This window comes from Carcharodon carcharias, chromosome 3 (genome assembly GCF_017639515.1).
Source record: "Carcharodon carcharias isolate sCarCar2 chromosome 3, sCarCar2.pri, whole genome shotgun sequence".
In the NCBI taxonomy this organism is placed as follows: Eukaryota; Metazoa; Chordata; class Chondrichthyes; order Lamniformes; family Lamnidae; genus Carcharodon; species Carcharodon carcharias.
The window spans coordinates 205,130,643-205,157,375 of NC_054469.1; the positions used below are offsets into that span (position 1 = coordinate 205,130,643).

Below are 26,733 nucleotides of genomic sequence, written 5' to 3' on the forward strand. Positions count from 1 at the left end.
GCCAAACTCAATATCCTGCTCACTGTTTCTTAACTTGTCCTGGCTAGGTGAAACATTTCACCCCTCCTTTTGAATGCAAGATAGTCTGGTTTATTTAAAAATGCAAATGTTCCCTTTATGCCTTACATTCTAAAACCTCTCCCATGTTTACCTACTTAACATTTGAAACCTAGCTTATCTTCTGATACATCAAATCCTTCAGACCAGCTGCCTTTAATTCAATTAAGATACACACACGCGCGCGCACACACACACACACACACACACACACACACACACATACCCCATAGACACAGACCCCACAATTACTCCACTTCACAATAAATTCCAATAACATTATGAAAATTATTATAACTTCCTGACAGTGCATGTGCCTACAGCACAAGGGCTGCAGCAGTTCGAGAAGGTGGCTTCCCAACAACTTCTCAAGGAAAATTAGAAATGGGAAATACATTCTTGCCTTGCCAGCGATGCCCACATCCCATGAACAAATATAAAAGAAAAGAGCAATTGAAAGGTATATGGCTTTCGATCCAGAGGTGCTTTCTGCTCTGGAGAGATCAAATATGTATTGGTTTCTCCCTCTCTCCTTAGTAATTGTTTTCTTGTCCAGTTCATTCTTTTCCATGTGTATCTCAACTGCCCCTGCTATCTTAATTAAATATTCAAGATCCAATTTTCCACACCTGTAATGATGCGCACCACAACACACCATTCTCCCTACTTATCACCAGCTTCAGTTTTTCTGCATTGGCTGCCCCTCATTTAACATGCTTAATGTTTCATCTAATGTACGTTAAACTGCCCAGTCAACAGTTTTATCCATGTGGCCTATTTCTGTGTTGTTTTGCTCAGTTTCTGGGTTGTTCTTATTTCCCCATGATTAAATCTAGCAGTTATTTTATCTTTTAGTTTCAACCTGTGTTCCATGGTGTTAGGAGGGCATTAAATATCCCATGGTATTTTTTCAAAGAGGAGGAGAGTTGTGTCGAATATTTATCTCCCAATGAAGATCACTAAAACAGATTACCTGATCATTATCACATTGCTGTTCATGGGAGCTTGTTGCGTGCACGTTGGATTCCACATTTCTGGAGGGCCGTTTCACCTTCACGTTGCCTTTGCAGGAACTCACCAATGGCTACCGCGATGGACTGTAGGTCTGCGTGCACCTCTGTGTTCTGCTGGACCAAGGTCTCCATGGTGTCCACCATCCTCCCCATGGAGAAATCTATGTGAGCACATGTGGGCACCACTTTATCAGAGAACAATCAGACAGATTCCTCCGACTCACGTGCCTCTCTGCTGGAGGCTTCCAGCAGCTCTGCTTTTTGTTCCCCCACCTTCTGACTCTCCACGATGAGTTGGAAATCTGAATCCAGAGGCTCAACACCCGACTCGGACCTCACAGATGCCTCTTCCCCTGCATTCCTCCAAGTGCTTGGGAGCTCGTCTGAACCTGCCTCCTGCTGTGGACAAGTGTCCATGCGGTGATCACCACATTGTGAACCCGAGCCTGCTCTAGATCAAGGTCCCACCGAGGTATGTCAGCGAGGTTTGCACTGGTGGAGGGTGTGGGTAAGCCCTGTGACCAATCTTCCAGGCTGCTTATTTCCTGCTTTTCAATGAAGGAGGTGTATTTTTCATTGGCAATGAGGGACTGGCTGGCTGAGGGCATCAGTCGCTTGGCAGAGCTCCCTGCGAATCAAAGTAGAGATAAGTAGTGCAAGGCAACAGAGTCAAAAACAGGAGAGAGAGCATTCACAATTGGAATGAGAGAGGGGTGATCTGGTGCAAGACCCCCACCGACCTCACTGTCACCACAGGCATGGCCCACATCCTTGCCAGCCAGCGCAATGTCACACTCCTCAAAGTGAGTGACTGGCCTAATGTAGGCCACTTCACCCCTGGTCTGGGATCTCTGCTGTTGTGAGCCAACTTCTCCTGCATGAAAACAAACTTGAGGAGGACACGTAGCACTGTGTGGAATGTCTATGTGGTGAACGGAGCCATGGGTTGGGATGACGACGCGATCTCCAAAGGATATGAGCCAAATGAGATGTGGGGTGTGTGTGAGAGTTAGTGGTGTTGTCCCTTGAGATGTGAGATCCCTGTGGGTGTGTGATGGGTTTGGGAATGTGTGAGTTGAGAGTAATGAGGTGGCTGACTTACCCTGGTGGAACAGATGAGAGCATTCATCCTCTTTCTGCACTGGATGGCTGACCTCTGGGCTCCATTGGTACTGACCTCCGCTACCTCTGCTTTCCAGGCCAGATTAGTGACTCTGGTGGACCTCCTGTGGTCAGAGTGGGGGTAGAGAACATCGTGACAGCCTTCCACTATGTCACCCCTTCCTTGGATTCACCTAGTTCTGTTGAAGGGTCATGAGGACTCGAAACGTCAACTCTTTTCTTCTCCGCCGATGCTGCCAGACCTGCTGAGTTTTTCCAGGTAATTCTGTTTTTGTTTTGGATTTTCAGCATCCGCAGTTTTTTTGTTTTTAATTCCACTATGTTCAGCAGGCGCCCCACAGAAGTGCACTAAATTTGGGGGCTGCTGTCACCTTTTGCTTTGGGGGCCATCTGTTGCTTGTAGCAGCCCTGGTCTGTGGACATGAAATAGACTGCACTCTGGTGTGCTTTAAATATGCTGCCTGGAACGAGGAAGCACTGAGGTCACAGGCGGCCAAATCCGAGCCCCATCCCCGCCAGTGATCTGGCCTGTTTCCCATGAATGCATTATTAATTAGGTGGGATGCATCGGGAAGGGAACAATACGGTGCGAAAGCCGGTGGGAAAATGCTTTTCTCAGGCTTGCTACTGCACCTAGTGCAAATTTGGGACGCTTCTGCCCTAAATCTTTTTTATTATTGATCTGAATATTTCCTGTGGCTCAATGATGGGCCCAATTTTGCCTACTGCAGCACTTTTTAGGCGACTATTTATAGTTAAAAAGCAGAGTTTTCTGCAGCTTTGGTTCCTCTCTTGGCCCATTTGGTAGATTAAGATCTGGCTGCAAAGTAATTTACTGTAATTTACAGCTTCATTTTATATAACCATAGAATCTCACAGCATCGAAAGAGGCATTTGATCCCAATGTGCCTGTGCTGGCTCTTTGCAAGAGCTATTCAATTAATCCCACTTCCCTGCTCTTTCCACAGCCCCGAAAGCTTTTATTGGTGAAACTTTCTCGCTTGAAATTTGCTTTTAGTAATGTCTCTATCACCGTCATTTATTTTTGCAACTTGTTGCCATCTGTTTTAGTGACTCATTCATTGGTGCTCTGTGTCTGCTGCAGGCTTGACTCGCTCACTGCCAGCTGACAATGAAAGTGGGATGTTATTTCGGGCATTGTACGCTGTTACATTTCAGGACGTTACACCATACCATCACTTGGTGTGATATATGTTAAAATTACTTATGCTATTGAGATGTTTGATGAAGTGCCACATCATAAACTTGCTAGCAAAATTGAAGCCCATGGTATTAAAAGGGGCTGTCGATGGCTGAAATAAAAATGTCAGAAAGACAGAACGCAGGGAATACTTGTGAGTGGTTGTTTTTCAGCTATTGGGCAGAATTTTGCCGTCAGCGAGCAGGGGGCGGGGCCTGCTCGCCGACACGTAAAATGATGCGGGATGACAGTGGGCGGAACCCCCGACGTCACCCCGCCCCATTTAAATTTTCAGGAAGGCGAGGGCACAGCAAAATCAGCTGTGTGCCCGTCGACCTGTCAATGGCTAATTGAGGCCATTGACAGGATCAATTATATAATTAAAGGACCTGCCCGTCCCACCTTAAGGTTGGGGAGCAGGCCAGGAGCCCCAGTGGCAAATAGAAAAAACATGAAACCTCATCCACCGGTGGGATGATGTTTCACGTAGGGTTTTAAAAAGTTTAATAAAGTTATTATGTAAATTATGAACATGTCCCATCTCACATGAGGGGAACATGTTAGGGAATTCTTTTTTCTCTATTTTACATATTTTTCAAAGTGTAAGCGATCTCCCTGAGGCAACATTTAGCCTCAGGGAGGTGTGTGCTCTTTAGTGCGCATGAGCGAAAGAGCGCACTCTCGCTTTTGGGGAATCTCCCCCGCTGCACAGGGAGCGCATAGCACTTCCCATTGGACTTCACGCTGGGCAGGCCTTAATTAGCCCGCCCATGTAAAATGGCGGTGGGGACCGCTTCTGACAGGCAGAAAATTCTGCCCATTGAGTTATGACCCCCAGGTATTGGTACTATAACCACTGATCTTTTTGATAGATGTTAATGACCTGGACTTGGGTATACAGGGCATAATTTCAAGATTTGCATGTGACACAAAACTCAGAAATGTTGTAAACACCAAGAAAGATAGTAACAGGTAGGTGAATATAGGCTGGTGAATTGTGCCAGATGCATGACAGGTGTAATTTAAAACAGGAATGTGTAATGCGTTTTGGTGGAAGAGTGAGGATAGAGGATGTAATGTAACAATTTGAAAGAGGCTGCAGGAGCAGAGGGAGCTGTGGATGGTAAGAAAAGTTGAGAAGGTTATTAAACAGCCAATGGGATCCCTGACTTTATACGTGGAGGTTTAGGACGGAATTTTCCATGTCCGTTGGTGGCGGGCATGTTTGGCAGCATGAGCAGACAATATGGCAAGAAGGCCAAAAATCAGTTTCTCGACGTTGTGAAACCAGTTTGCCATCGCCCATTCTGCCCGTCAATGGCGGGCCGTGTTTCCTGCCACTGCAGGTCAGGGACTCCATTGTAACATCGGGGACTCTATTGTAAGACATCTGCATATCATTATGAGCCCAGCCCACTGGGAATCATCCCCCCCGACGCTGGATCATCCACCGCTTATTTCACAGCTGAACATAAGCGCGTGCATTCGGCAAGCCGCATTTCGCTCCGGACTTAGAGATTTGTTTGCCTACCTTTCTTCGGGCAGCACTCGTGGTCATCAGTGCCAGGCTTTGCAGGTAGCACCATATCACTTGTAGGAGGGGCTCATGGGGACGTCTCTACTTATGAAACCAGCTGGAAGGTGGGGGGTGGCTTTTCAGTGGCTGCAGGGAAGTGGGAGAATTGGCCTCAGGCAAGGGAAGAGGCTGCAGGGCTAGAACATTGCTGGGGAAGGAGGGGTATCCCAGGATGTTCATCCGTGCAAGTGGCCTCAAGAGGGTGAGGGCTGAGGGGGCAGCCTCCAGAGGAGATAGGGCCAGATGGAGATGTGTGAGAGAGTGAGTGGTGATGTCCCTTGAGCTGGCAGTGAGTGAGATGCCAGTGACTGTGTATAGGGTTTGTGAGTGTGTGAGTTTAGTGTGACAAAATGATTGCTTTACCCTGGCAGCACAATGAGATCATTCATCCATTTTCTGCGCTGGATGGCCAATCTCTTCTGTGCAGCATTGGTACTGACCACCTCTGCCACCACCTCCCAAGCTGGAGTGGTGACACTACTGGGCCCCTTGTGGCCAGAGCAGGGGTAGAGGACATCATGGCGGGCTCCAACGGTGTCCAGAAGGCATCCCAGGATTACGTCACTGAGTCAGGGTGCTGCAGTCTTCTTACCTATCGGGGCCAGGTCCTGGGCTTGAAGCACTGAGAGGTGTGCGCGCGGCTGCACTTTGAATATGGTGCCCGGCTTGAGAAAGCGATGAGGTGACAGCATGGCAGGTGAATCGGAGGCTACCCGCTAGCGAAACGGTGTTTCCCGGGAATGCGTGATTAATGAGGCGGGTTTGGGGCAATGTGGTGTGAGAAGCCGCCATTGCTGCCGGCAGGTAAAACATTCTTTTTCCCGCCCTCTACTGCGCCGAGAGCAAACCTGGGACGATTCCACCCTTAAGAGTCAAAAAAGGCCACTGCTATTGCTGACACCACAACTGCAGGGAACACGCTGTTTGCACATGGAGTCGCGGTGCCTGTGACGTCACTGCCAGTAATGCTGCAGGTAGCTGCCTGCATCAAAGAACATTGTTTTGGCTGCCCATTGAATCCTGTTGAGCACCTTGCTTGCTACCCTGCTCACTGCCTCACTAGCCTCTTCACTCGCTACTTTGCTAGCCACCATGCCTGCCGCTACATTTGCTGCTTTGCTCGCTGCCCCTCTTGCCACCCTGCTCCCAAAACCTCGCCACCGTGCTCGCCAGTCCCCTCCTGAGTCCTCGATGCCTCGCTCACGGTGAGCGAGGTGGTTAGGGGGACAGTGAGAGGGATCAGGTGCAGGGTGCCGACAGGGAGGCAAGTGGGGCAGCAAGCAAGGTGGGGCGAGTAAGAGGCAGCAAGGGGTCATGAATTGGGGGGGGGGGCAAGCAGGAGACAGCAAGTGGATGGCGAGCTTTCAACAGACAATGGGTGCACAACAATGGCGTCAGCGACGGGCAGAATGCGCATGCGCCAGTGGGTGGAGTGGGTGCCCTGTTCCTGTTCAGTGACAGGAGATACCGTGAAAAAGACAAAGAAGTTGCACTAAAACTTTCTAAATCTCTAGTTAGATCGCACTTGGAGTATTGTGTCCAATTCTGGGCACCACAATTTAGGAAAGATGTTGATGCTTTAGGGAGGGTACACAGGAGATTTACTAAAATGGTACCAGGGATGGGGGACTTCAGTTACGTGGAGAGGCTGCAGGAGCTCTGGTTTCTCTCCATAGAGCAGAGAAAGTTAAGAGGAAATTTAATAGAGATGTTCAAAATCATGAAAGGTTTTGAAATAGAGATTTTTATTTTACACAGCACATTATGATGATCTGAAATGCACAGCCTGAAACTGATGAAAACAGATTCAATAGTAACTTTCAAAAGGGATTTACACAAATACTTGGGGTGAAAATTTTCCTGGGCTTGGAGGAGAGCACAAGGGACAGGGTGTCGTTACAATCTCGGTCGAGACTGGTAACTTTTGAAAAGAAATTCTAATTCCCAGTTATTAACTGAAAAGACCATGCAACAAGATTTCGCATTTTAAGCGCAAGTTCTGTGACAAAGGACAAAACAAAGTGAGCACTACGACTTAACACGATCACATAAGTTTTTATTACTTTAAACCAAAATTCCAAACAGAACACTTCCCGTTCCACTTTAAATTTTAACCAAGAATCCCTTTATACATTATGATTTCACGAGTGGTAATTCAATACTCCTGGAACCAAACCAAGGTGTGTCACTGCTTCCAGGAATTCACTCCAATTCTCCTAAGTTTCCAAGTCTGGCACCTAGACTTCCAGAACACACGGGTACGCATACACTCGCGCTCTCTCTCGCATTTGCTCTCTCGCATTCGCATGCTCGCTCTCTCTCTCTCAGGATTCCACTACCCATCTCTTCTACTATTATTACTGGGCAGATCTTGCAACCTTTAATTCCTCATGAATTTGGACTTGTTTTTCAAGCATGGAACCCACAGGCAATTCCTGTGCAGTGACTCCAAATCAGAAAAACCCTTGTTCCTGAGGGTCTCTCTCTGGTCCTTGTCCCCTGCTTTGGGCACATATAGACTACCTTCTCACAGCCTGCTCCTAGGCTGACTGCCTCATAAACTGTGAAAACAGCAGAGATATATTAAAACAAAGGAACCGCTCCCCTCTAAAGCCACCTTCTGGGCAACATGACACACATGAAATGCAAATTTGTTATCTTTAATTTTCTTTGATCTTAAAAGTATATGGATACTTTAAGACCTTCCTTAGTTTGCCAGCTACCTTCAAACTTCTTTCATCTGAGAAAATTACATGAATAATTTAAATCTTCTTAGACCATAAAACCATAAGACATAGGAGCAGAAGTAGGCCATTTGGCCCATCGAGCCTGCTCCACCATTCAATGAGATAATGGCTGATCTGATAATCCTCAACTCCACTTTCCTGCCTTTTCCCCATAACCCTTGATTCCCTTACTGATTAAAAATCTGTCTATCTCAGCCTCTCATATACTTAACGACCCAGCCTCTACAGTCCTCTGCAGTAAAGAATTCCACAGATTAACAACCCCCTGAGAGAAGAAATTCCTTCTCATCTCTGTTTTAAATGGGTGACCCTTTACTCTGAGATTATGCCCACTGGTCCTAGACTCTCCCACAATGGAAAATAACCTTTCAGCATCTACCCTGTCAAGCCCCATAAGAATCTTATAAGTTTCAATAAGATTGCCTCTCATTCTTCTAAATTTCAATGAGTACAGGCCCAACCTACTCAACCACTCCTCATAATAAAACCCTTCCATACCCAGAATCAACCTAGTGAACCTTCTCTGGACTGCGTCCAATGCCAATATATCTTTCCTTAGACAAGGGGACCAAATCTGTTCACAGCATTCTAGGTGTGGTCAAACTAGTGCCTTGTATAGTTTTAGCAAGACTTCCCTATTTTTATACTCCACTCCCTTTTATATAAAAGCCAAGATTCCATTTGTCTTCCCTATTACCTGCTGAACTTGTATGCTAGCTTTTTGGGATTCATGCTCAAGGACTCCCAAATCTATCTGTGCTGCAGCTTTCTGCAGTCTTTCTCCATTTAAATAATATTCAGCTCTTCTATTCTTCCTGCCAAAATGCATAACCTCAAATTTTCCCACATTATATTCCATCTGCCAAGTTTTTGTTCACTCACTTAACTTGTCTATATCCCTCTGTAGATTCTTCCAAGCCCACACAGACAAATCATCTCCTCAATAGACAGTTAGCGAGGTTCCCATTGTTTAAATTTAAAGTTCTTACATCATGGCTTCACTAATCTAACATAGGCCTCTCTTTAATTAACCAAAGCTGGCAGCCAGCCCCAGGCTAATTCAATTATCCTACATTTAAAAATGATCATTTCCAAATTAAAAATAATCTTACACATTTGTCACAGTGACATTATGGGCTGAATGGCCTCCACCAGTGGTGTATTATTCTATGCTTTTATGATTCTACTGAGTTAATTTAGCTCTGCAGGGGTTCAAAGACCAAAAGAGTTGGAATAGTTGGTTTAGTTTAGTCATGTAATCTGTAAAATAAGTTAATGTCTTGACCTGCCATCAACCTGGACTTGCCAGGGTATTCATAATTTACACCTATCCACCTATGGAGAAGCCCAAGTGGGGCATGTTATGATGCCCAGAGTGTATAACGGGACCATACGCCAGTTTATGGTATCCAGTTTATATGATGGGGGCATACTGTTACACTCTCCACTGAGCAAATATTGGGAAGTGCAAACTAACTCTGTGTTCTAAGGAGCGCTAGGTACATGGGGATATCTACATCAAATTTTCAATTTGCTCTGTTTCATAGATGATGGGAGTATTGGGCAAGTCTTGTGTCACCAAGTTGCATCTACTAGTGCATGTCAACAATGACATCACCACTCATGGCAGAGTTGGCAACCCTATTCGTGCCCTCTTCTTAAGGTGCTGACTTCTGCAGGGTCACAAATTCATTGACAGACACATGGCCACTCTTCCTCTGTGATAATGGACCTCGTGTGTTAGTGGGCCTTAGATATCATCAACTTTGAGCCCAATCCTGCTCTCACTCATTGTCCACTTGCATGCACTTTGCAGTAGGGATCAGCGAAGTAGAACCTAGGCTAGTTTTCAACCCTCTTTTGCCCAGAATGTTGTAATGCCTATGCAATTATCTGGGTGTACAGGATGGACATTGGTCCTGTAACATATTGATCTGTACAGCTCAGTACTGCACCACATGGATTCGTATCTATTTCAGCAGTGCCCAGTTAAATTGCAAGTTAATAAGAAATTGTAAAAATAACTGAAGAGCAGCTTGGTTTTGGATGTTAGTTGTTTCCTGTTGTGAGTATTGCCAGAGCGATTGGAATTCATTGCAGCTCAAATTCCTCATCACTCAAACATTGTCTTCCTGATCGGGTGAAACGTATTGATAATCTCTGTGTAGAGGTAACCACAAATCAGACACCTTAATATAGATCAAAAACAAAAACAGAATTACCTGGAAAAACTCAGCAGGTCTGGCAGCATCGGCGGAGAAGAAAAGAGTTGACGTTTCGAGTCCTCATGACCCTTCGACAGAACTTGAGTTCGAGTCCAAGAAAGAGTTGAAATATAAGCTGGTTTAAGGTGTGTGTGTGGGGGGCGGAGAGATAGAGAGAGAGAGGTGGGGGGGGTGCGGTGTGGTTGTAGGGACAAACAAGCAGTGAAAGAAGCAGATCATCAAAAGATGTCAATGACAATAGTACAATAGAACACATAGGTGTTAAAGTTAAAGTTGGTGATATTATCTAAACGAATGTGCTAATTAACAATGGATGGTAGGGCACTCAACGTATAGCTCTAGTGGGGTTTTTTTTTAATTTTTTTTTATATAATGGAAATAGGTGGGAAAAGGAAAATCTTTATAATTTATTGGAAAAAAAAGGAAGGGGGAAACAGAAAGGGGGTGGGGATGGGGGAGGGAGCTCACGACCTAAAGTTGTTGAATTCAATATTCAGTCCGGAAGGCTGTAAAGTCCCTAGTCGGAAGATGAGGTGTTGTTCCTCCAGTTTGCGTTGGGCTTCACTGGAACAATGCAGCAAACCAAGGACAGACATGTGGGCAAGAGAGCAGGGTGGAGTGTTAAAATGGCAAGCGACAGGGAGGTTTGGGTCATTCTTGCGGACAGACCGCAGGTGTTCTGCAAAGCGGTCGCCCAGTTTACGTTTGGTCTCTCCAATGTAGAGGAGACCACATTTGGAGCAACGAATGCAGTAGACTAAGTTGGGGGAAATGCAAGTGAAATGCTTATATTTCAACTCTTTCTTGGACTCGAACTCAAGTTCTGTTGAAGGGTCATGAGGACTCGAAACGTCAACTCTTTTCTTCTCCTCCGATGCTGCCAGACCTGCTGAGTTTTTCCAGGTAATTCTGTTTTTGTTTTGGATTTCCAGCATCCGCAGTTTTTTTGTTTTTACCTTAATATAGATGAATGTTGTGGTCAGGGAAGCCTGAGGTGTAAGGAGAGAAACAACCCAAACAACCTGCTGTATATTTAGCTCGCTGCTGTGGCTATCAGGAATTTTCAGTCCATTGTGAATCTGTTGCTCCCCACCTGCTGCCCTGCCTCTCCCCCTCTCCTGGATTACTCCTGTGCTCTCCTGGCTGGCCTCCCATCCTTCACCTTGTGTAAACGTCAGCTCATCCGAAACTCTGCTGTCATATTCCAGTCTCTCACTGGGCCCTACTCGCCCATCTCCACCACTACACTGCCCCAGCAGAAACCCCCCACCCCCCCACCATGCTGCCCTCTCTGCCCTGCTTCCAGTCCCTTAATGCCTCACACTGAACATCATTGTCTCATCATCCTTGTGTTTAATTCCTCTAATCCCCCTCCACTGTTATACCGCCCCTTAGCTCTGTAAACTATTTCAGCGCTACAGCCCTCATCTCCTCAGAAATGTTCTCGTACCCCCGCCTACTTCCGATTCCCACACCTCGACTTCCATCATCCGACTATTACTGACCCTTCAGCAGTCTTGGCTTCATGCTGCGGAATTTCCCCTCCAACCTCCTCCATCTCCATTAAGACCCTCCTAAAAGCTTGTTGCTTTGACCCTCCTAATGTCTCCTCCTTTGGCTCTTGTCTGTTTTACTCTAATGCTTTCTGTGAAGCTTCTGGGACATTTTCCTATGTTTGAGACATGAGATAAATGTGCCTTGGTACTGCTAAATTAATATTGTCAATAGGCAAGCTTTGACTATAGATATTACAACATTAAGGGCAGAATTTTCCGCTCGTCGGGCAGGTGCACGCCTGACCCAAACGAGCGTAAAATGACGCGTGATGATGTCAGGTGGGCGTCCCGACGTCATTGCGCACTCACACGATATTCCCGTCGGCAGGAGCACACGGGCATTGGCAGCATGCCCGCCGACAATTAAAAGACCAATTAAAGCCATTAAAGTAATAATTAAGTTCAATTTTTCGCTGCCCGTCCAACCTTACGGTTGGCGGGCAGGCGAAATGACCAAGTGGCCTTTGGATTTTTTAGGAAACCTCATCCATGGCAAGAATGAGGTTTCAAACAGCAGATAAAAATTAAATCAAAATGTTTAAATTTCGTTCATAACATGTCCCAGCTCATGTGACAGAGTCATATGGGGGGGGACACATGTTTTTAACAGTTTTTAAATCTTTCCTTTTTATGTTCAAGAATCTTCATCTCCCTGAGGCAGCCCTGTACCTCAGGGTGCTTTTCCTGCACACACTCGCATGCTTGTGCAAACTTGCATGTTTGCCCTCCTTTCCTCTCCACCCCACCCCCAGACAGGCAGTACTGAGCACGCTGGGTGGGTCTTAATTGGCCCGCCAGCATGAAATCGCGGTCATGGCCACAGCCCGATTGCGGACGGCGGTCGGCTTCCCGATCACTCCCGCTGAGCCTGCCTGACGAGGGCAAAATCCTGGCCTAAGGCTTGAAGTAAGCCATGGGAACAGGAGCAGGTCTCTTAACCCCTCCAGCCTGCTCCATTTGGTTAGATCATGACTGATCTGCAACTTAACTCCATCTTCTTGTCTTGGTTCCATATGCCTTCATAATAACCTGGTCTATCAGAAAGCTCTCAGTTTTGAAATTTGAAATGGGGCTGAAAGTTCCAGATTTCCATTTGCCTGAAGAATTGTCTCCTCCTGTCACCCTTGAACTGCCTACTTCTACTTTTAAGGTTCTGCCCCCTTGTCCTGAACAGCCCCATTAGAGGAAAAGGTTTCTCTTTCTCATTTCCTTTGATTATCTCAGTGGTCAGCTAGTTGGATTCCTGAAACAATGTAAAACAAAAACAGAATTACCTGGAAAAACTCAGCAGGTCTGGCAGCATCGGCGGAGAAGAAAAGAGTTGACGTTTCGAGTCCTCATGACCCTTCGACAGAACTGTCGAAGGGTCATGAGGACTCGAAACGTCAACTCTTTTCTTCTCCACCGATGCTGCCAGACCTGCTGAGTTTTTCCAGGTAATTCTGTTTTTGTTTTGGATTTCCAGCATCCGCAGTTTTTTTGTTTTTATCCTGAAACAATGTAATGTGCAAACCCCACTCTGGATCCACTAATAGAGTTAATATTTTAATGAAGACAGCTATCTCAATTAAACATTGTATATCAGTATTGTATTTACTCTTCAGCTTGAAGTCTATTGAACAATATTTCACTGTTCGATCTGACCTTTCAAATATTTCCATAAGTATAAAACCTGCATTCATCTGGAAAAATCTGGTTTATAAGTTGCACTTCAGCAGTTTATCGTAACCTTGGTTTTGTGATTTGTTCACATTGGTCCATAAATCACACAAGTATTTTCTGGCCGATTAAGAGTTACACACACAGCTTTTGTACCAATGTGACTAATGCGTTGGGATTCTAAAAGGGATTTTGCATTTTCAATGTATTTTTTAAAACAACAGTATGTGAACAGGAACTAATCAGTTGTCGCAATCTTGCCTATGAGTTAGAGGGTCGTTGGTTGCAGTCCCACTCCAAAGTCCAGGCTTAGAACTAGGGCCGTCAACCCTACTGACAACTCCAGGGCAGTACTGAGGGAACACTGCCCTGTTGGAGAACCCATCTTTTGAGTAAGTTGTTAAACCAGAGCCCCATCCTCCCTCTCAGATGGCCATGAAGATCGCATGGCACCAATTGAAGGAGAGCTGGGGAGTTCTTCCTGGTGTCCTGGCTGTTAGTTGCAGCTGAATCGACACTTAAAACAGATTATCTGGTCATTATCTTATTGCTGTTTGTAGGATCTTGCTGTGTGCAACTTGACCTCTGCATTTCCTACATCATAACAGACTACACTTCAAAAGTGCATCATTAGTCGCAAAGTGATTTGATATGCTATAGAATACAAAGTCTTTCTTTCTTCTAATCCGTTTCATATGCTTGTCACAAAATAAATTGATTATGTAAAGGGCTTGAGGTTCAAAGTCTGCAGCAATGAATTGCCACAATTTGTTAGCAAGTCTGCATTCTACTAGAGTGAGTCATGATGGCTTAAACACCTTGAACTACAAGTGACCAACAAGTTAATAAGTGCAGCATAAAGTATTTGAAATAGTACAGAACGAGGAAACCAGCCCGAACACAGAGATTTTAAAGTGTGTGTCTAAACTTCAGCATTCACGAGCTGTACTTGTGCTTCTGAACAGTACTTCTATCCTGGGTTGTCGTTCCTTACGCTTGCAAAACGATTGTTAAAGTATAACCTGATCCCCAAGCACATTCAGATGTCAGTTACTTGGGGAGCAATTCAGTGAGGTCCTTTCAGGCTGCTCATTGGCACTTTTATTTGAAAGCAAAACTGTCGGCAAGAAAAATACTGAGTGACTTAGAGGAACTTTGTGTTGAGTGGGGAGTGAATGGCTTTTTACTGAGAGCTCTGGTTGTTAAACAGGTTGTTATGATGAAAGGAGAAGGGTGAGGAAGGGAGGTATTTTGTCAAAGGCCCTCACACAGGGAAAGTTTTGGAAAGTAAACACTTTTGGCAGTTATGTGTTGAGTGAGCAGATAATTTTGCAGGAGGAAGGGGAGCGGTGGGGAGCCTTACAGAGGAAATCTTGATTAAAATGAAAATACTGACTCAGTTATCATTCACTATGCCCCTGTAGCTGAGCTACAGAGCTCTAACTCTGAGCTCTAGCTGCGCTTTTGATTGCATTCCATGGTGTGGTGATCAATTCTATCACTTTTGGTAAAATTTGAAACTTGTATGCAAAGATTATGGGGCTTGAAAGAAAGAAATAACTTGTGTTTCTATAGTGCCTTTCATGATTTCAGGCCATCCCAAAGCACTATGTAGTCAAAGAAGCACTTTTGAAATGCAGTCACTGCTGTAATGTAGGAAATCTGAAAGCCAATGTGTGCACAGCAAAATCCCACGAACAGCAATGAGATTAATGAACAGATAATCTGTTTTAGGTGTTGGTTGATGGGTTAATGTTGGTCAATACAACAATGAGAACCTCCTTGCTATGCTTCAAAATGGCGCTATGTGATCTTTCACGCCCACCTGAAAGTGCCGGTTTAATATCTCATCTGAAAGACAGCACCTCTGACAATGCAGCACTCCCTCCGTCCTTGCACTCGAATGTTAGTCTGGATTATGGGCTCAAGTATTTGGAGTGGGCCTTGCAAAATGGGAAGGAGAGAGTTAAGCAAAGATAGGTAAGTGTACAATGGGCTGCTTGGAACTGAAATGGTCAAAGTGTTACAAAAGCATCTGACAGTATGGACCAAACCTGTATTTTTTGGCTTCATCGAGATGATTCAGCAGGATCTGATCTTCATCATTTGCAATCTTGTCCACTCTGGCACTGACAGAACTGATGTCATTGTTCTGTCGAAGTGAACAGCCAGGAACAGAAAGTTGGCAGAGGGAATGGGGAAAGGACTTGGCTGGGAATCTATGAAATGCATATTCTGAGGTCTTGGATGCCAGCTGTGCCACTGAAGCAGACAGTTGTGGGTTCAAGTGTCACTTTAGAGACATGAGTTGTGATGTGCTTTGGAATGTCCCAAGGTTGTGAATAGTGTTAAATAAAAACAAGTCTTTTTGGTTTGAAAGTCCTTCTAAGTGCTTTACGCAATGAACAAAGCTTTCAAGCATCGTCACCTTGTCCTGTGCACCTTATATGTTATTGCTCTCTTAATGGCTTGGAAGCCTGTTCCCATGTGGGCATGGCTATTTGTATTTTTTATTGTACAGTTTGATTTTGTGGTTGCATTAAAGCTTGATGTTTTCACCCAAGCATTGTTGATATTGTGATCCAGTTTAAATGCCAAGCCAACGGTAAGCACATTCTAATGGCAGTGGTCAAACATTACAACTGCTGTGGTACTGGGGCTGTTGCCTTGAGCCTAGTAGCGTGTAATGAGCTCTCAGCTTCATCTGTCACCTCAAGCTCAGCATAGAGTACAAATCAATGTCATTTGCTTGCATAGTCATCAATTGCCTGGTGATAAATTGAGAGGACACAGCTAAAATTTCAACCTGAAACAGCTTGGCAGCAAGAAGAAAATCGGCTGTGTGCACATTACGTTTGCACAATGTGTACATTGGAATTACCCTTGTTCTGTGATACCTACTTGGAAGTACCAGCGCCCCTCTACAATGCTAGCAATCCCCATTATTTCAATCAGTATCATTTACTCTGCGGGTTAGTTTGAATGTAGCCAACAAAATGGCCTTTACAACTAATGGGCATCCATTGTACATAATCCTGGCAACTTAGACCCATCACCCCGTTGTGTGAGACCTTCCCGATGTCTCATGTGCCCCATTGCTGAATTGCCTCCTCAGGGAAGCCTCCTCTCCTCAATGTCCTTCTAAACTCTTGCTCTAGTCACTCATGCTTCTCTGTGCAATAGGGTTGGCAACCTGCCACAATTGTCCTGGAAACTTCAGAAATTAAAGATGAACCTTCTGAACACCACTGTGAACAACTCCGAGAGAAAAACCATATGAACGTTAAAAATAATTTTTCCTTTTATTCCTATTTACTTTGGTCACTGTTTATCGGTTATAAAAATATTGGAGGGAGGGGGGAAAGGGCTGTTTGGCCAGGTGAGGCGGTTGGAGGTGGGAGTTCGCAGATGAAACCTTCAGGAATGCATCTAACTAGAGTGGACAACCCTAATACTGAAGGCAACCCAAAGCAACTGCAATGTTGACCAGAGGTTGAGCCCTTTTAAGAAGAATATCTAGACCCTCCTGTTCACAGAAAGGCATGATCAGCTGGTGCAGCTGCATCCTTGGCCAGAACGGACCTGCCTTCTTTCACACAGCTCTGGATTTGGAAATAGGCTTTGAGAACTATAAACATGGTTCAAATGGAGACGTGCCAGGGCCTCGGGTAGCTTCACCACAACTCAGCAGGGCCCTCCATAGATAGCACAGTCCTAACTTGTTTACATCTAGCTGGTGCTTTGTCAACAAGCTCAGAGTAAACCACAGCTTTCTTTGGCCAACCTCGAAACAAGTAATTCTGGAAATGTCAGGCATCAGATGCGAGAGCACTACCACTGAGCCAGCGCTAATCTCTTCAATGCAAAACATGCTAAATAAATGCAAATATTTTAACGTATCTTTCTCTACATCTTCCATGAACCTGCTAGGGCTCTTATTTTGTAATTGGGTCTTGCAAGATGGACCCTGTTTTATTTTTTGAGACTTGCATTAAGAACTTCTTAATTTTCAGCATTCAGTAGTGAAGTATTCTGATTGAAAAGGGGTAGGTATTGCTGGCCGCAGTGCCAGCTCTCCTCTGGGGAACCCTGATTTGAAGTTTGTTGGCATTGTGCTTTGGGTTTTTTACGGTGACGGGTTAGGTAGCTTCTAGAGCTCAGAAGGGACTGGGGACTGAGGCAAGGGCAGGGCTGGTTGGTTTCATATCTGGGCAAGTCATCTGAAGGAAAAAAACAAGATGGAAACCAGCCCAGGGGGCAAACTATTTTTTGTGTATTTGATCTCGGGATGTAGGCACCGTCACATTCCTAACTGCCCTGAGCCAATCGGGTAGTGCAGAACTGGAGCCACATGTAGGTAAGACCAACGATTGCAAATTGCCCTGCTTGAAAGACATTGGCCCGGATCTTCCCCAAAGCGGCAATCATCATTGGTTTGCCACTCCTCTCGAACTTTTTTCCCTGCCCCAGTGCTGCTCCGCATTTCGTGCCAGGTCTTCCGAGCCCAGCTTCTCCAGAAATGCAGAGCGCAGCGTCCCCTGAAGAGCTCCATTGCAGCACTGTAGATAAGGGGGACGACAAGACACAGCCCCTTTTTATGGCACTAGCTGCCGTAAGGTAAGTTTAAATGTCCAGTGTGAATGTTAGTGAATGGGTGATTGGATGAGCGAATGAACGGGTAAGATGCTAGTGTGGGCAGGGTGAGTGAGGTAAGTGGGTAGGGTGGCAGGTGGGAAGGTCGGTCAGGAGGGATGTTCAGGTCGGGGGCGGTAGTGTGGTCGGCTCAGAGGGGTGGTTGGGTTGGGTCAGTAGTCAGGGCTGAGGTCCAGAAGGGTAGTCAGGTGGGAGGTGAGGTGCTGGGGTAAGTCAGTGTGATTGGGGGGGTCAATCCTGTAATTACCTAGAGCTAGACTAGGAATTTTCTGTCTAACATTTCCTGGTTAACTTTCCAAAGTGTCCTACACTAATTCCAAGTCGACACATTTGCAGAGGGTCCTGGGGAGTAGGGGAATTGCCCAACTGAAGTTGGAAATTCCCATGGAGGTCAGTGCGTCGGAACTTCGGCAGGGTCCCAACATATATCTTGGGTCATATGTCTGATCTCCAATGATCCAGAGACTGGAAGATCTGGGCCATTATGGTCAACCAGTTTAGGCTTTTTACAACAGTTAGGCATATTAATGGTGCCTCCTGATGTGTTGAAGGTAAAAAAGGCCCTTGAGCAGAAACATTTGATAGGTTTACTAGACTAATACCTAGAATGGGCGTGTTGTCTTAAAAGGCAAGGCTGGTCACGGTAGGCTTTAATCCACTGGAGTTCAGAAGAGTAAGAGGCAACTTGATTGAAACATATCCTGAGGGAGTTTGAGAGGGTGGATATGGAAAGGATGTTTCCTCTTGTGGGAGAATCTAGAACTAGGGTCACTGTTTAAAAATGAGGGGTTGCCCATTTAAGACAGAGATGAGGGAAAAAATTTTCTCTGAGGATTATGAGTCTTTGGAGCTCTCTTCCTTAAAAAGCAGTGGAAGCAGAGTCTTTAAATATTTTTAAGGCAGAGATAGATAGATTCTTGATAAGTAAGGGGGTGAAAGGTTATCAGGGGTAGGCAGGAATGTGGAGCTGAATTTACAATCAGATCAGGCATGATCTTATTGAATGGTGGAGCAGGCTCGAGGGGCCGAAGGGCCTACTCCTGCTCCTAATTTGTATGTTTGTATGTATCTCATCCTATTGCAGTTTAGGGGAGAAGTTGATGCGGGGGCGTGTGATGGGAATGGTTATGAGTTACAGCTGAAAATTTCAGTAAACATTTTGGGCTATTTCAGGAACTCTGTGCCTGTCTGCAGCCAGAACTATATTTGATTACATTTGTTTATGCAGACAGTAAGCACACAACATCATGTAATACTGAGCAGTTGTAATCCTAGCAATCTGACTTGGCTCTTGCACTAAGTGAGGCTGTGGAGCAGGCCCTGTGATGATGTAAATCTTTTCACTGAAGGATAGGAAACCCAGGTCATAAGTGCAGTGGATAAATTCACAACCCCAAGAGGTTTGTGCTACTATTTATTGTGGCATAGCTTTGCATTCGCATTGCAGTGCAGCATTGTTGCATTGGTTTCTGCTGTGGCTGTTTTGAGATATTTGTAAGTGCTGGTGAGATCACCCTACTTTTGACTTCGAGATGCTCAGCATATCTCAGTATTTTGATCCAGTGTAGGATAAAGATATTTGGAGAAATATCTTTATGGAGCATAAACTGTCACAGGAAGTAGCTGAAGCAGAGGTCATTAAATATTGCAAGTGAAAGATGGATAAATGTAAAAAGCGAATGGATGAGATCAGAACTGTGAGGTTATACTTACCAGGAAAGGCTGAACAAGCTGCGGCTCTTCCTTGGAAAGGGAAGACTGAGGAGTTTAATGGAGGTTTTTGGAATTACAAAGGGGTTTGGTAGGTTAGGCCTAGAGAGGATGTTTGCTTTTTGGGCGAGGCTGCAATGAGGGACCACAAATATAAGATAATCACCAATAAATCCAGCAATAATTCAGGAGAATCATCTTTACTGAAAATGCTTACAACGTGGAACTTGCTGCCACTAGGAGTGCACTTGAGGGAGAAAGGAATAGAAGGATATGCTGATGGTGTTAGATGAAGAGGGACGAACGGGAGGAGGCTCGTGAGGAGCAGTAGAGAGCAGTTGGGCCGAATGGCCAGTTTTTGTGCTGTAAATTCCATGTAATTCTCTTATCCCATATTACCGTAATTAAGCACCATTGGAGTGAATTGAATGCTTTACAGGTCAGAGATAGACTTGTCTAAAGGATTACTTTATGTTACACAGTGTTGCAGGAATTATGCAGTAGAATAAAATTCATAGCCGAGTTGGACCATGATCTCAACGGGAGAGATTAGAGTTGAGCAGAACGTGATTTACTTTTTACTACCACAGCCAGACAGTGGGTTACCACAAGATTTTACTACTTATTGGTTGATTTTTAATTTGGTTACCCTTGAAAGAGGGATGTTTCCTTAATAAAAAAAAGATGGTGCTGCGTTGGATTTGGATGACAATCAAGTCTATTGCTTTTTCTGTTCGTGGAACCAGTTTGATCAAAGAGGTACTAGAGCCCCAAGGTGTTGTTCAGTCTTCAGCCTTCTCTTGCTCTTGAAAAGAATCAATAAAGGTAGTGTTTAGCTTGAAACCAGCTAGGCAACACACCCGCACTATTAATGCAATAGAGTTTCCAAGATCAATGTGCAATGTAACCACCATTCAGGCACTTATTCTCCTTTGTAAGTTGGAGCAGTGTTTTCTGGTATTGTTTCTGACGATGCCACTTTGTAAGGGATTTTTTTTTTTAAGTTCATCTCATTGCGATAATGTGCTTTCCGGAAAGGTAGGAAGGCAGTTTGCTGGCAATGTGTCAGCATGTGTGTGCCCTTCAGTGATAAGGCTGCAGTTTGCATCTGCAGCTCTCCACAGCTGTTCAGTTTTGTGCATCAAGTACTGAGGTGACTAAGGGGGACGCAAGGGGAAGGGGCCAGGTGATCCCCTGGGAGAACTGAACAACAGTAAAAAATTTACATTTGTATAGCCCCTCTCATGACCTCGGGTTCTCCTAAAACACTTTACAGCTATTGATGTATTTGTAATGTAGAACAATACAGCTAATTCGCATAGTGCCAGGTTCCACAGACAATAATGGGATGCTCGAAGATAATCTGCTGTTTTTTAGGGATGTTAGTTGAGGGATAAATATTGATCAGGACACCAGGGAGAACTCCCCTACTCTTCTTTGAAATAGCACTATGGGATCTTTTATATCCACCTGTGATGGGGGACGTGGCCTCAATTTAACATTTCATCGAAAAGACATCTTTGACAGTGCAGCGTTCCCTCATTTACAACACTGTAGTGTAAATTATGTGCTCTGGATTGGGGATTTGAATGCACAACCTTCTGACTCAGAGGCAAGAGAGCTACTATCAAGTCTGATGCAAACGGTCAACAAAGGTCAAAACAAAAATAAAAACAAAAAAACTGCGGATGCTGGAAATCCAAAACAAAAACAGAATTACCTGGAAAAACTCAGCAGGTCTGGCAGCATCGGCGGTGAAGAAAAGAGTTGACGTTTCGAGTCCTCATGACCCTTCGACAGAACTTGAGTTCGAGTCCAGGAAAGAGCTGAAATATAAGCTGGTTTAAGGTGTGTGTGTGGGGGGCGGAGAGATAGAGAGACAGAGAGGTGGAGGGGGTTGGTGTGGTTGTAGCGACAAACAAGCAGTGATAGAAGCAGATCATCAAAAGATGTCAACAACAATAGTACAATAGAACACATAGGTGTTAAAGTTAAAGTTGGTGATATTATCTAAACGAATGTGCTAATTAAGAATGGATGGTAGGGCACTCAAGGTATAGCTCTAGTGGGGTTTTTTTTATATTTTATATAATGGAAATAGGTGGGAAAAGGAAAATCTTTATAATTTATTGGGAAAAAAAAAAAGAAGGGGGTAACAGAAAGGGGGTGGGGATGGGGGAGGGGACTCACGACCTAAAGTTGTTGAATTCAATATTCAGTCCGGAAGGCTGTAAAGTCCCTAGTCGGAAGATGAGGTGTTGTTCCTCCAGTTTGCGTTGGGCTTCACTGGAACAATGCAGCAAGCCAAGGACAGACATGTGGGCAAGAGAGCAGGGTGGAGTGTTAAAATGGCAAGCGACAGGGAGGTTTGGGTCATTCTTGCGGACAGACCGCAGGTGTTCTGAAAAGCGGTCGCCCAGTTTACGTTTGGTCTCTCCAATGTAGAGGAGACCACATTGGGAGCAACGAATGCAGTAGACTAAGTTGGGGGAAATGCAAGTGAAATGCTGCTTCACTTGAAAGGAGTGTTTGGGTCCTTGGACGGTGAGGAGAGAGGAAGTGAAGGGGCAGGTGTTGCATCTTTTGCGTGGGCAAGGGGTTGTGCCATAGGAGGGGGTTGAGGAGTAGGGGGTGATGGAGGAGTGGACCAGGGTGTCCCGGAGGGAGCGATCCCTACGGAATGCCGATAAGGGGGGTGAAGGGAAGATGTGTTTGGTAGTGGCATCATGCTGGAGTTGGCGGAAATGGCGGAGGATGATCCTTTGAATGCGGAGGCTGGTGGGGTGATAAGTGAGGACAAGGGGGACCCTATCATGTTTCTGGGAGGGAGGAGAAGGAGTGAGGGCGGATGCGCGGGAGATGGGCCGGACACGGTTGAGGGCCATGTCAACGACCGTGGGTGGAAAACCTCGGTTAAGGAAGAAGGAGGACATGTCAGAGGAACTGTTTTTGAATGTAGCATCATCGGAACAGATGCGACGGAGGCGAAGGAACTGAGAGAATGGGATGGAGTCCTTACAGGAAGTGGGGTGTGAGGAGCTGTAGTCGAGATAGCTGTGGGTGTCGGTGGGTTTGTAATGGATATTGGTGGACAGTCTATCACCGGAGATTGAGACAGAGAGGTCAAGGAAGGGAAGGGAAGTGTCAGAGATGGACCACGTGAAAATGATGGAGGGGTGGAGATTGGAAGCAAAATTAATAAATTTTTCCAAGTCCTGACGAGAGCATGAAGCAGCACCGAAATAATCATCGATGTACCGGAGAAAGAGTTGTGGAAGGGGGCCGGAGTAGGACTGCAACAAGGAATGTTCCACATACCCCATAAAGAGACAGGCATAGCTGGGGCCCATGCGGGTACCCATAGCCACACCTTTTATTTGGAGGAAGTGAGAGGAGTTGAAGGAGAAATTGTTCAGCGTGAGAACAAGTTCAGCCAGACGGAGGAGAGTAGTGGTGGATGGGGATTGTTCGGGCCTCTGTTCGAGGAAGAAGCTAAGGGCCCTCAGACCATCCTGGTGGGGGATGGAGGTGTAGAGGGATTGGACGTCCATGGTGAAGAGGAAGCGGTAGGGGCCAGGGAACTGGAAATTGTTGATGTGACGTAAGGTGTCAGAGGAATCACGGATGTAGGTGGGAAGGGACTGGACAAGGGGAGAGAGAAGGGAGTCAAGATAACGAGAAATGAGTTCTGTGGGGCAGGAGCAAGCTGAGACGATCGGTCTACCGGGGCAGTTCTGTTTGTGGATTTTGGGTAGGAGATAGAAGCGGGCCGTCCGAGGTTGGGCAACTATCAGGTTGGAAGCTGTGGGAGGGAGATCCCCAGAGGAGATGAGGTCAGTGACAGTCCTGGAAACAATGGCTTGATGTTCAGTGGTGGGGTCATGGTCCAGGGAGAGGTAGGAGGAAGTGTCTGCGAGTTGACGCTCAGCCTCCGCGTGGTAGAGGTCAGTGCGCCAGACAACAACAGCACCACCCTTGTCAGCGGGTTTGATGACAATGTCAGGGTTGGACCTGAGAGAATGGAGTGCAGTAAGTTCAGAGAGAGACAGGTTAGAATGGGTGAGAGGAGCAGAGAAATTGAGACGACTAATGTCGCGCCGAAAAGATCGAGAGAAGGTAAGAATCCAGAGGGAGGGGTCCAGGTGGAGGGAGAATATTGAAGATGGGTAAAAGGATCCGTTGAACTGGGAGAGGACTCCTGCCCAAAGAAGTGAGCCCGGAGACGAAGACGGCGGAAGAAGAGTTCAGTATCATGCCGAGCCCGAAATTCATTGAGGTGAGGGCGTAAGGGTATGAAACTAAGTCCTTTGCTGAGCACTGAACGTTCAGCATCGGAGAGGGGAAGGTCAGGGGGTATAGTGAATACACGGCTGGGGTTGGGATTGGAAGATGGGGTGGGGACGGAGGGACAGGCAGGGGTGGAGGGTCCTAGATGGGTGTTGGTGTCGATGAGTTGTTGGAGCTTGCGTTCCTTAGCACTTGAGAGAAAGAGAAAAAGTTTCTTGTTGAGGCGTCGGATGAGCCGAAGGATAAAATGAAACTGGGGGCACGCGCAGCTTTGAAAAAGGGTACGGCGGTGCTGCTGGAGGGAGAGGTCGAGTGTGTTCATATGGCGGCGCATGGCACTGAGAGTGGATTTCAGAATGTGACGGGAACAGCAGTCCGAGAAACGTTTTATGTCCCGGAGATACCTGTAATCCTGGGTGGGTTCGAAACATGAGGGGTTCCTAGAGGTTCACTAGATTGCTCCCCGGCGTGAGAGGCTGGTTCTACATTCTCGAGTTTAGAAGAATGAGAGGTGATCTAATTGAAAAATTCAAAATTCTGAAGGGACTTGACAGGGTAGACAAAGGTCATCTGCCTGTTATCTTATGGAGGATTGAGATAAGATAGAGGGGGGAAGAACATGAAGCGAGGTAAAGGCAAAAACGGCTCTATTTCTTAGAAAAAGCTTCAAAAAAATTGAAAATAATAAGGAATATTCATTTTTGGGAAACCCAAATTTCTGCATTCAACAGAATAAGCTTTCTAATCCAATAACCCAGTTTGAAATTTAAATACAGTGTATCATAGGATTAACTTATTCTCATCTTGATTTTATTTGAGGTTCCTTGTGTAGCTACCATATTGCATTATTGATGCCATAATTACATGTTGTAGTGGTTAATTCAAAACCAGCCAGAGAACAGACCTATGCTATTAATGTAAGCGTTTCCAAGATCAGTATGCACTGTGACCACTACTTAGCCAGCTCCTCTATAGCTTTGAGGGGTGCATTTTGGTATTGTTTTCAGCTGCCTGGGTCCTAAACAATACTCCCACTACTTGAGTTGATCCAAGTCGAGTGGAATGCCTGAGGTGGCAGCTACAACTAAGGCATCGAAGCAGACGCTGACTAAAGTCACCAAGAAGCCGCCCAAGAAGTGGAGGAAATCTCACAAGCAGAGCTATTCCATTTACGTGTACAGGGTGCTGACCCAGGTCCACCCTTCCACCAGGATCTCCTCCAAGGCCATGAGTGTTATGAATTCCTTCGTTGTCGATATTTTCAAGTGCATAGCCTCCGAGGCTTCGCACCTTTTTCACTACAACAAGCGCCACACCATCTCGGCCATGGAGATCCAGAGCACTGTTCGCCTCATGCTGCCAGGGGAACTGGCCAAACACGCCATCTCCGAAGGCACCAAAGCGCTCACCAAATACATCAACTCCGTTTAGGTCAATCATTCTAAACATTAAGTTGGGCAGGTGCACTGATATAAACGGTCCAGACACAAGCTGGTAGGGAGCAAGAGTCCATGATTGGGAAGTCATGTCTGGACTGTGGAAGGAACGAGGTTGGTGAGCTGAATGGCCTTTTCTCTCATTGTTTTTATTTTATAATCCCACTTCATTACGGCAATCTTATTAACAAGAAAATAAACCCAACTTTTGACTTCTCCTTTCAAGCTGCAATTGTCTATTTTTAAGCCAAATTCTTTTTTCATCATCAGATTGGTTCCTCTTTTGTCTATTTTTCACAAAGCCTACAGGAAGTGAGCTGAAAGAGAGAAGAGAGAGTGTTTGACGTTTGTTTCCTTTTAATTTTCTCACGCCATTTTACTTCACACAAAGCAGAAATGGGAAATTTTCAAAGCGAGTGTTTCCGGTTCAGTTCCCCTTTTCAATTCCGCTCAATGCAGCGTGCAGTGCAAATGACCAGATTGAAGAGTGTCAATGTATAGGATGACCTTGTGTAAGATGCTCCTCCACACTATGGTGATGCCGAAAGCTTTAAGATAATTGAGCAATGCCTTGACAGTACTTCAGCCCCATCTAGGTATTCCTGGAGGTTTCATCACATGATCACCCATTGCGCCACCAACACATGCCTGCCATTGGTCACCTGGCATATCCATTCCCACCATCCTGCACCAATTGAGAATTGAGATAACCCAATGAGATCACCGGCCAGTCTTCCAAACGCAAGGGAATGCAGGCGACATTTATATAACCTGTCCTCGCATTTCATCCCTCTGCACTACCTCCAACCCAATTTATGCTTAATTGTGCCATGCAGAAGAACTTCTCCCAGTCAGTATCTTGGCATCATGTCTCCTAATGTCTGACCTAGGTCATTATTTTCAGTCAAACAGTTGGGTGATAATTGAAGCTAAGAAATCTTGTATACCCCAGACAGTAGTCAGTATGTGCAGTAATATATGCATATATGATTGGGTAATATATGCACATATATATTGGATATATTTAACACACACATGGCAGAATTTTCTGTGCCCACTGGCATCAAGTGTGCTGGGTGGCATGAGTGGACAATATGGCAAGAAGGCCAAAAATCGGTTTCATGATGTCATGAAACCAGTTTGCGATCATCCACTGAGCACGTCGATGGCAGACTGCAGTCACTGGTGGAGGTGTTCACAGCCCCTAGCAATGTCAACATTTGGACCAGCATTCCGCATGGTTCAAGCTAACAGTACAGCCTTGCAGCATGGGTTAGGAGAATGCCTGTGCCTGAGCTGAAAGTACAGCATGCAGTCCAGTGGGCAATCGGTCGGGTGGAGTGGGGTAGAGGTGGGTAGGGCTTCGGGCAGACATGCAACACACTTAACTCTAGCCATCCAAGAGGGGCCTTCAGACTTAACCAAGAGATGTTCTTAGTATAGCCAAGCTAAACCACACATCTCTCTCTTTCATCATCAGGAGCATGGAGC

General features: G+C 45.6%; 1 protein-coding gene across 6 annotated transcripts in view; it reads left to right on the top strand.

The window, feature by feature from the left end:
- The window catches only part of LOC121275928 (E3 ubiquitin-protein ligase znrf2-like), a 189,933-nt gene that overhangs the window by 143,552 nt on the left and 19,648 nt on the right, over window positions 1-26,733 (top strand). Inside the window, exon 3 of one of the 6 annotated variants that reach the window (XM_041183788.1) lies at window positions 2,270-2,403. The exons of the other annotated variants lie outside the window; for them this stretch is intronic. Coding sequence (XP_041039722.1) covers window positions 2,270-2,388 — 119 coding nt within the window. The 3' untranslated portion in view covers window positions 2,389-2,403. Of the gene's footprint in view, window positions 1-2,269; window positions 2,404-26,733 lie in introns of those variants that run through there. 6 annotated transcript variants of the gene reach the window in all.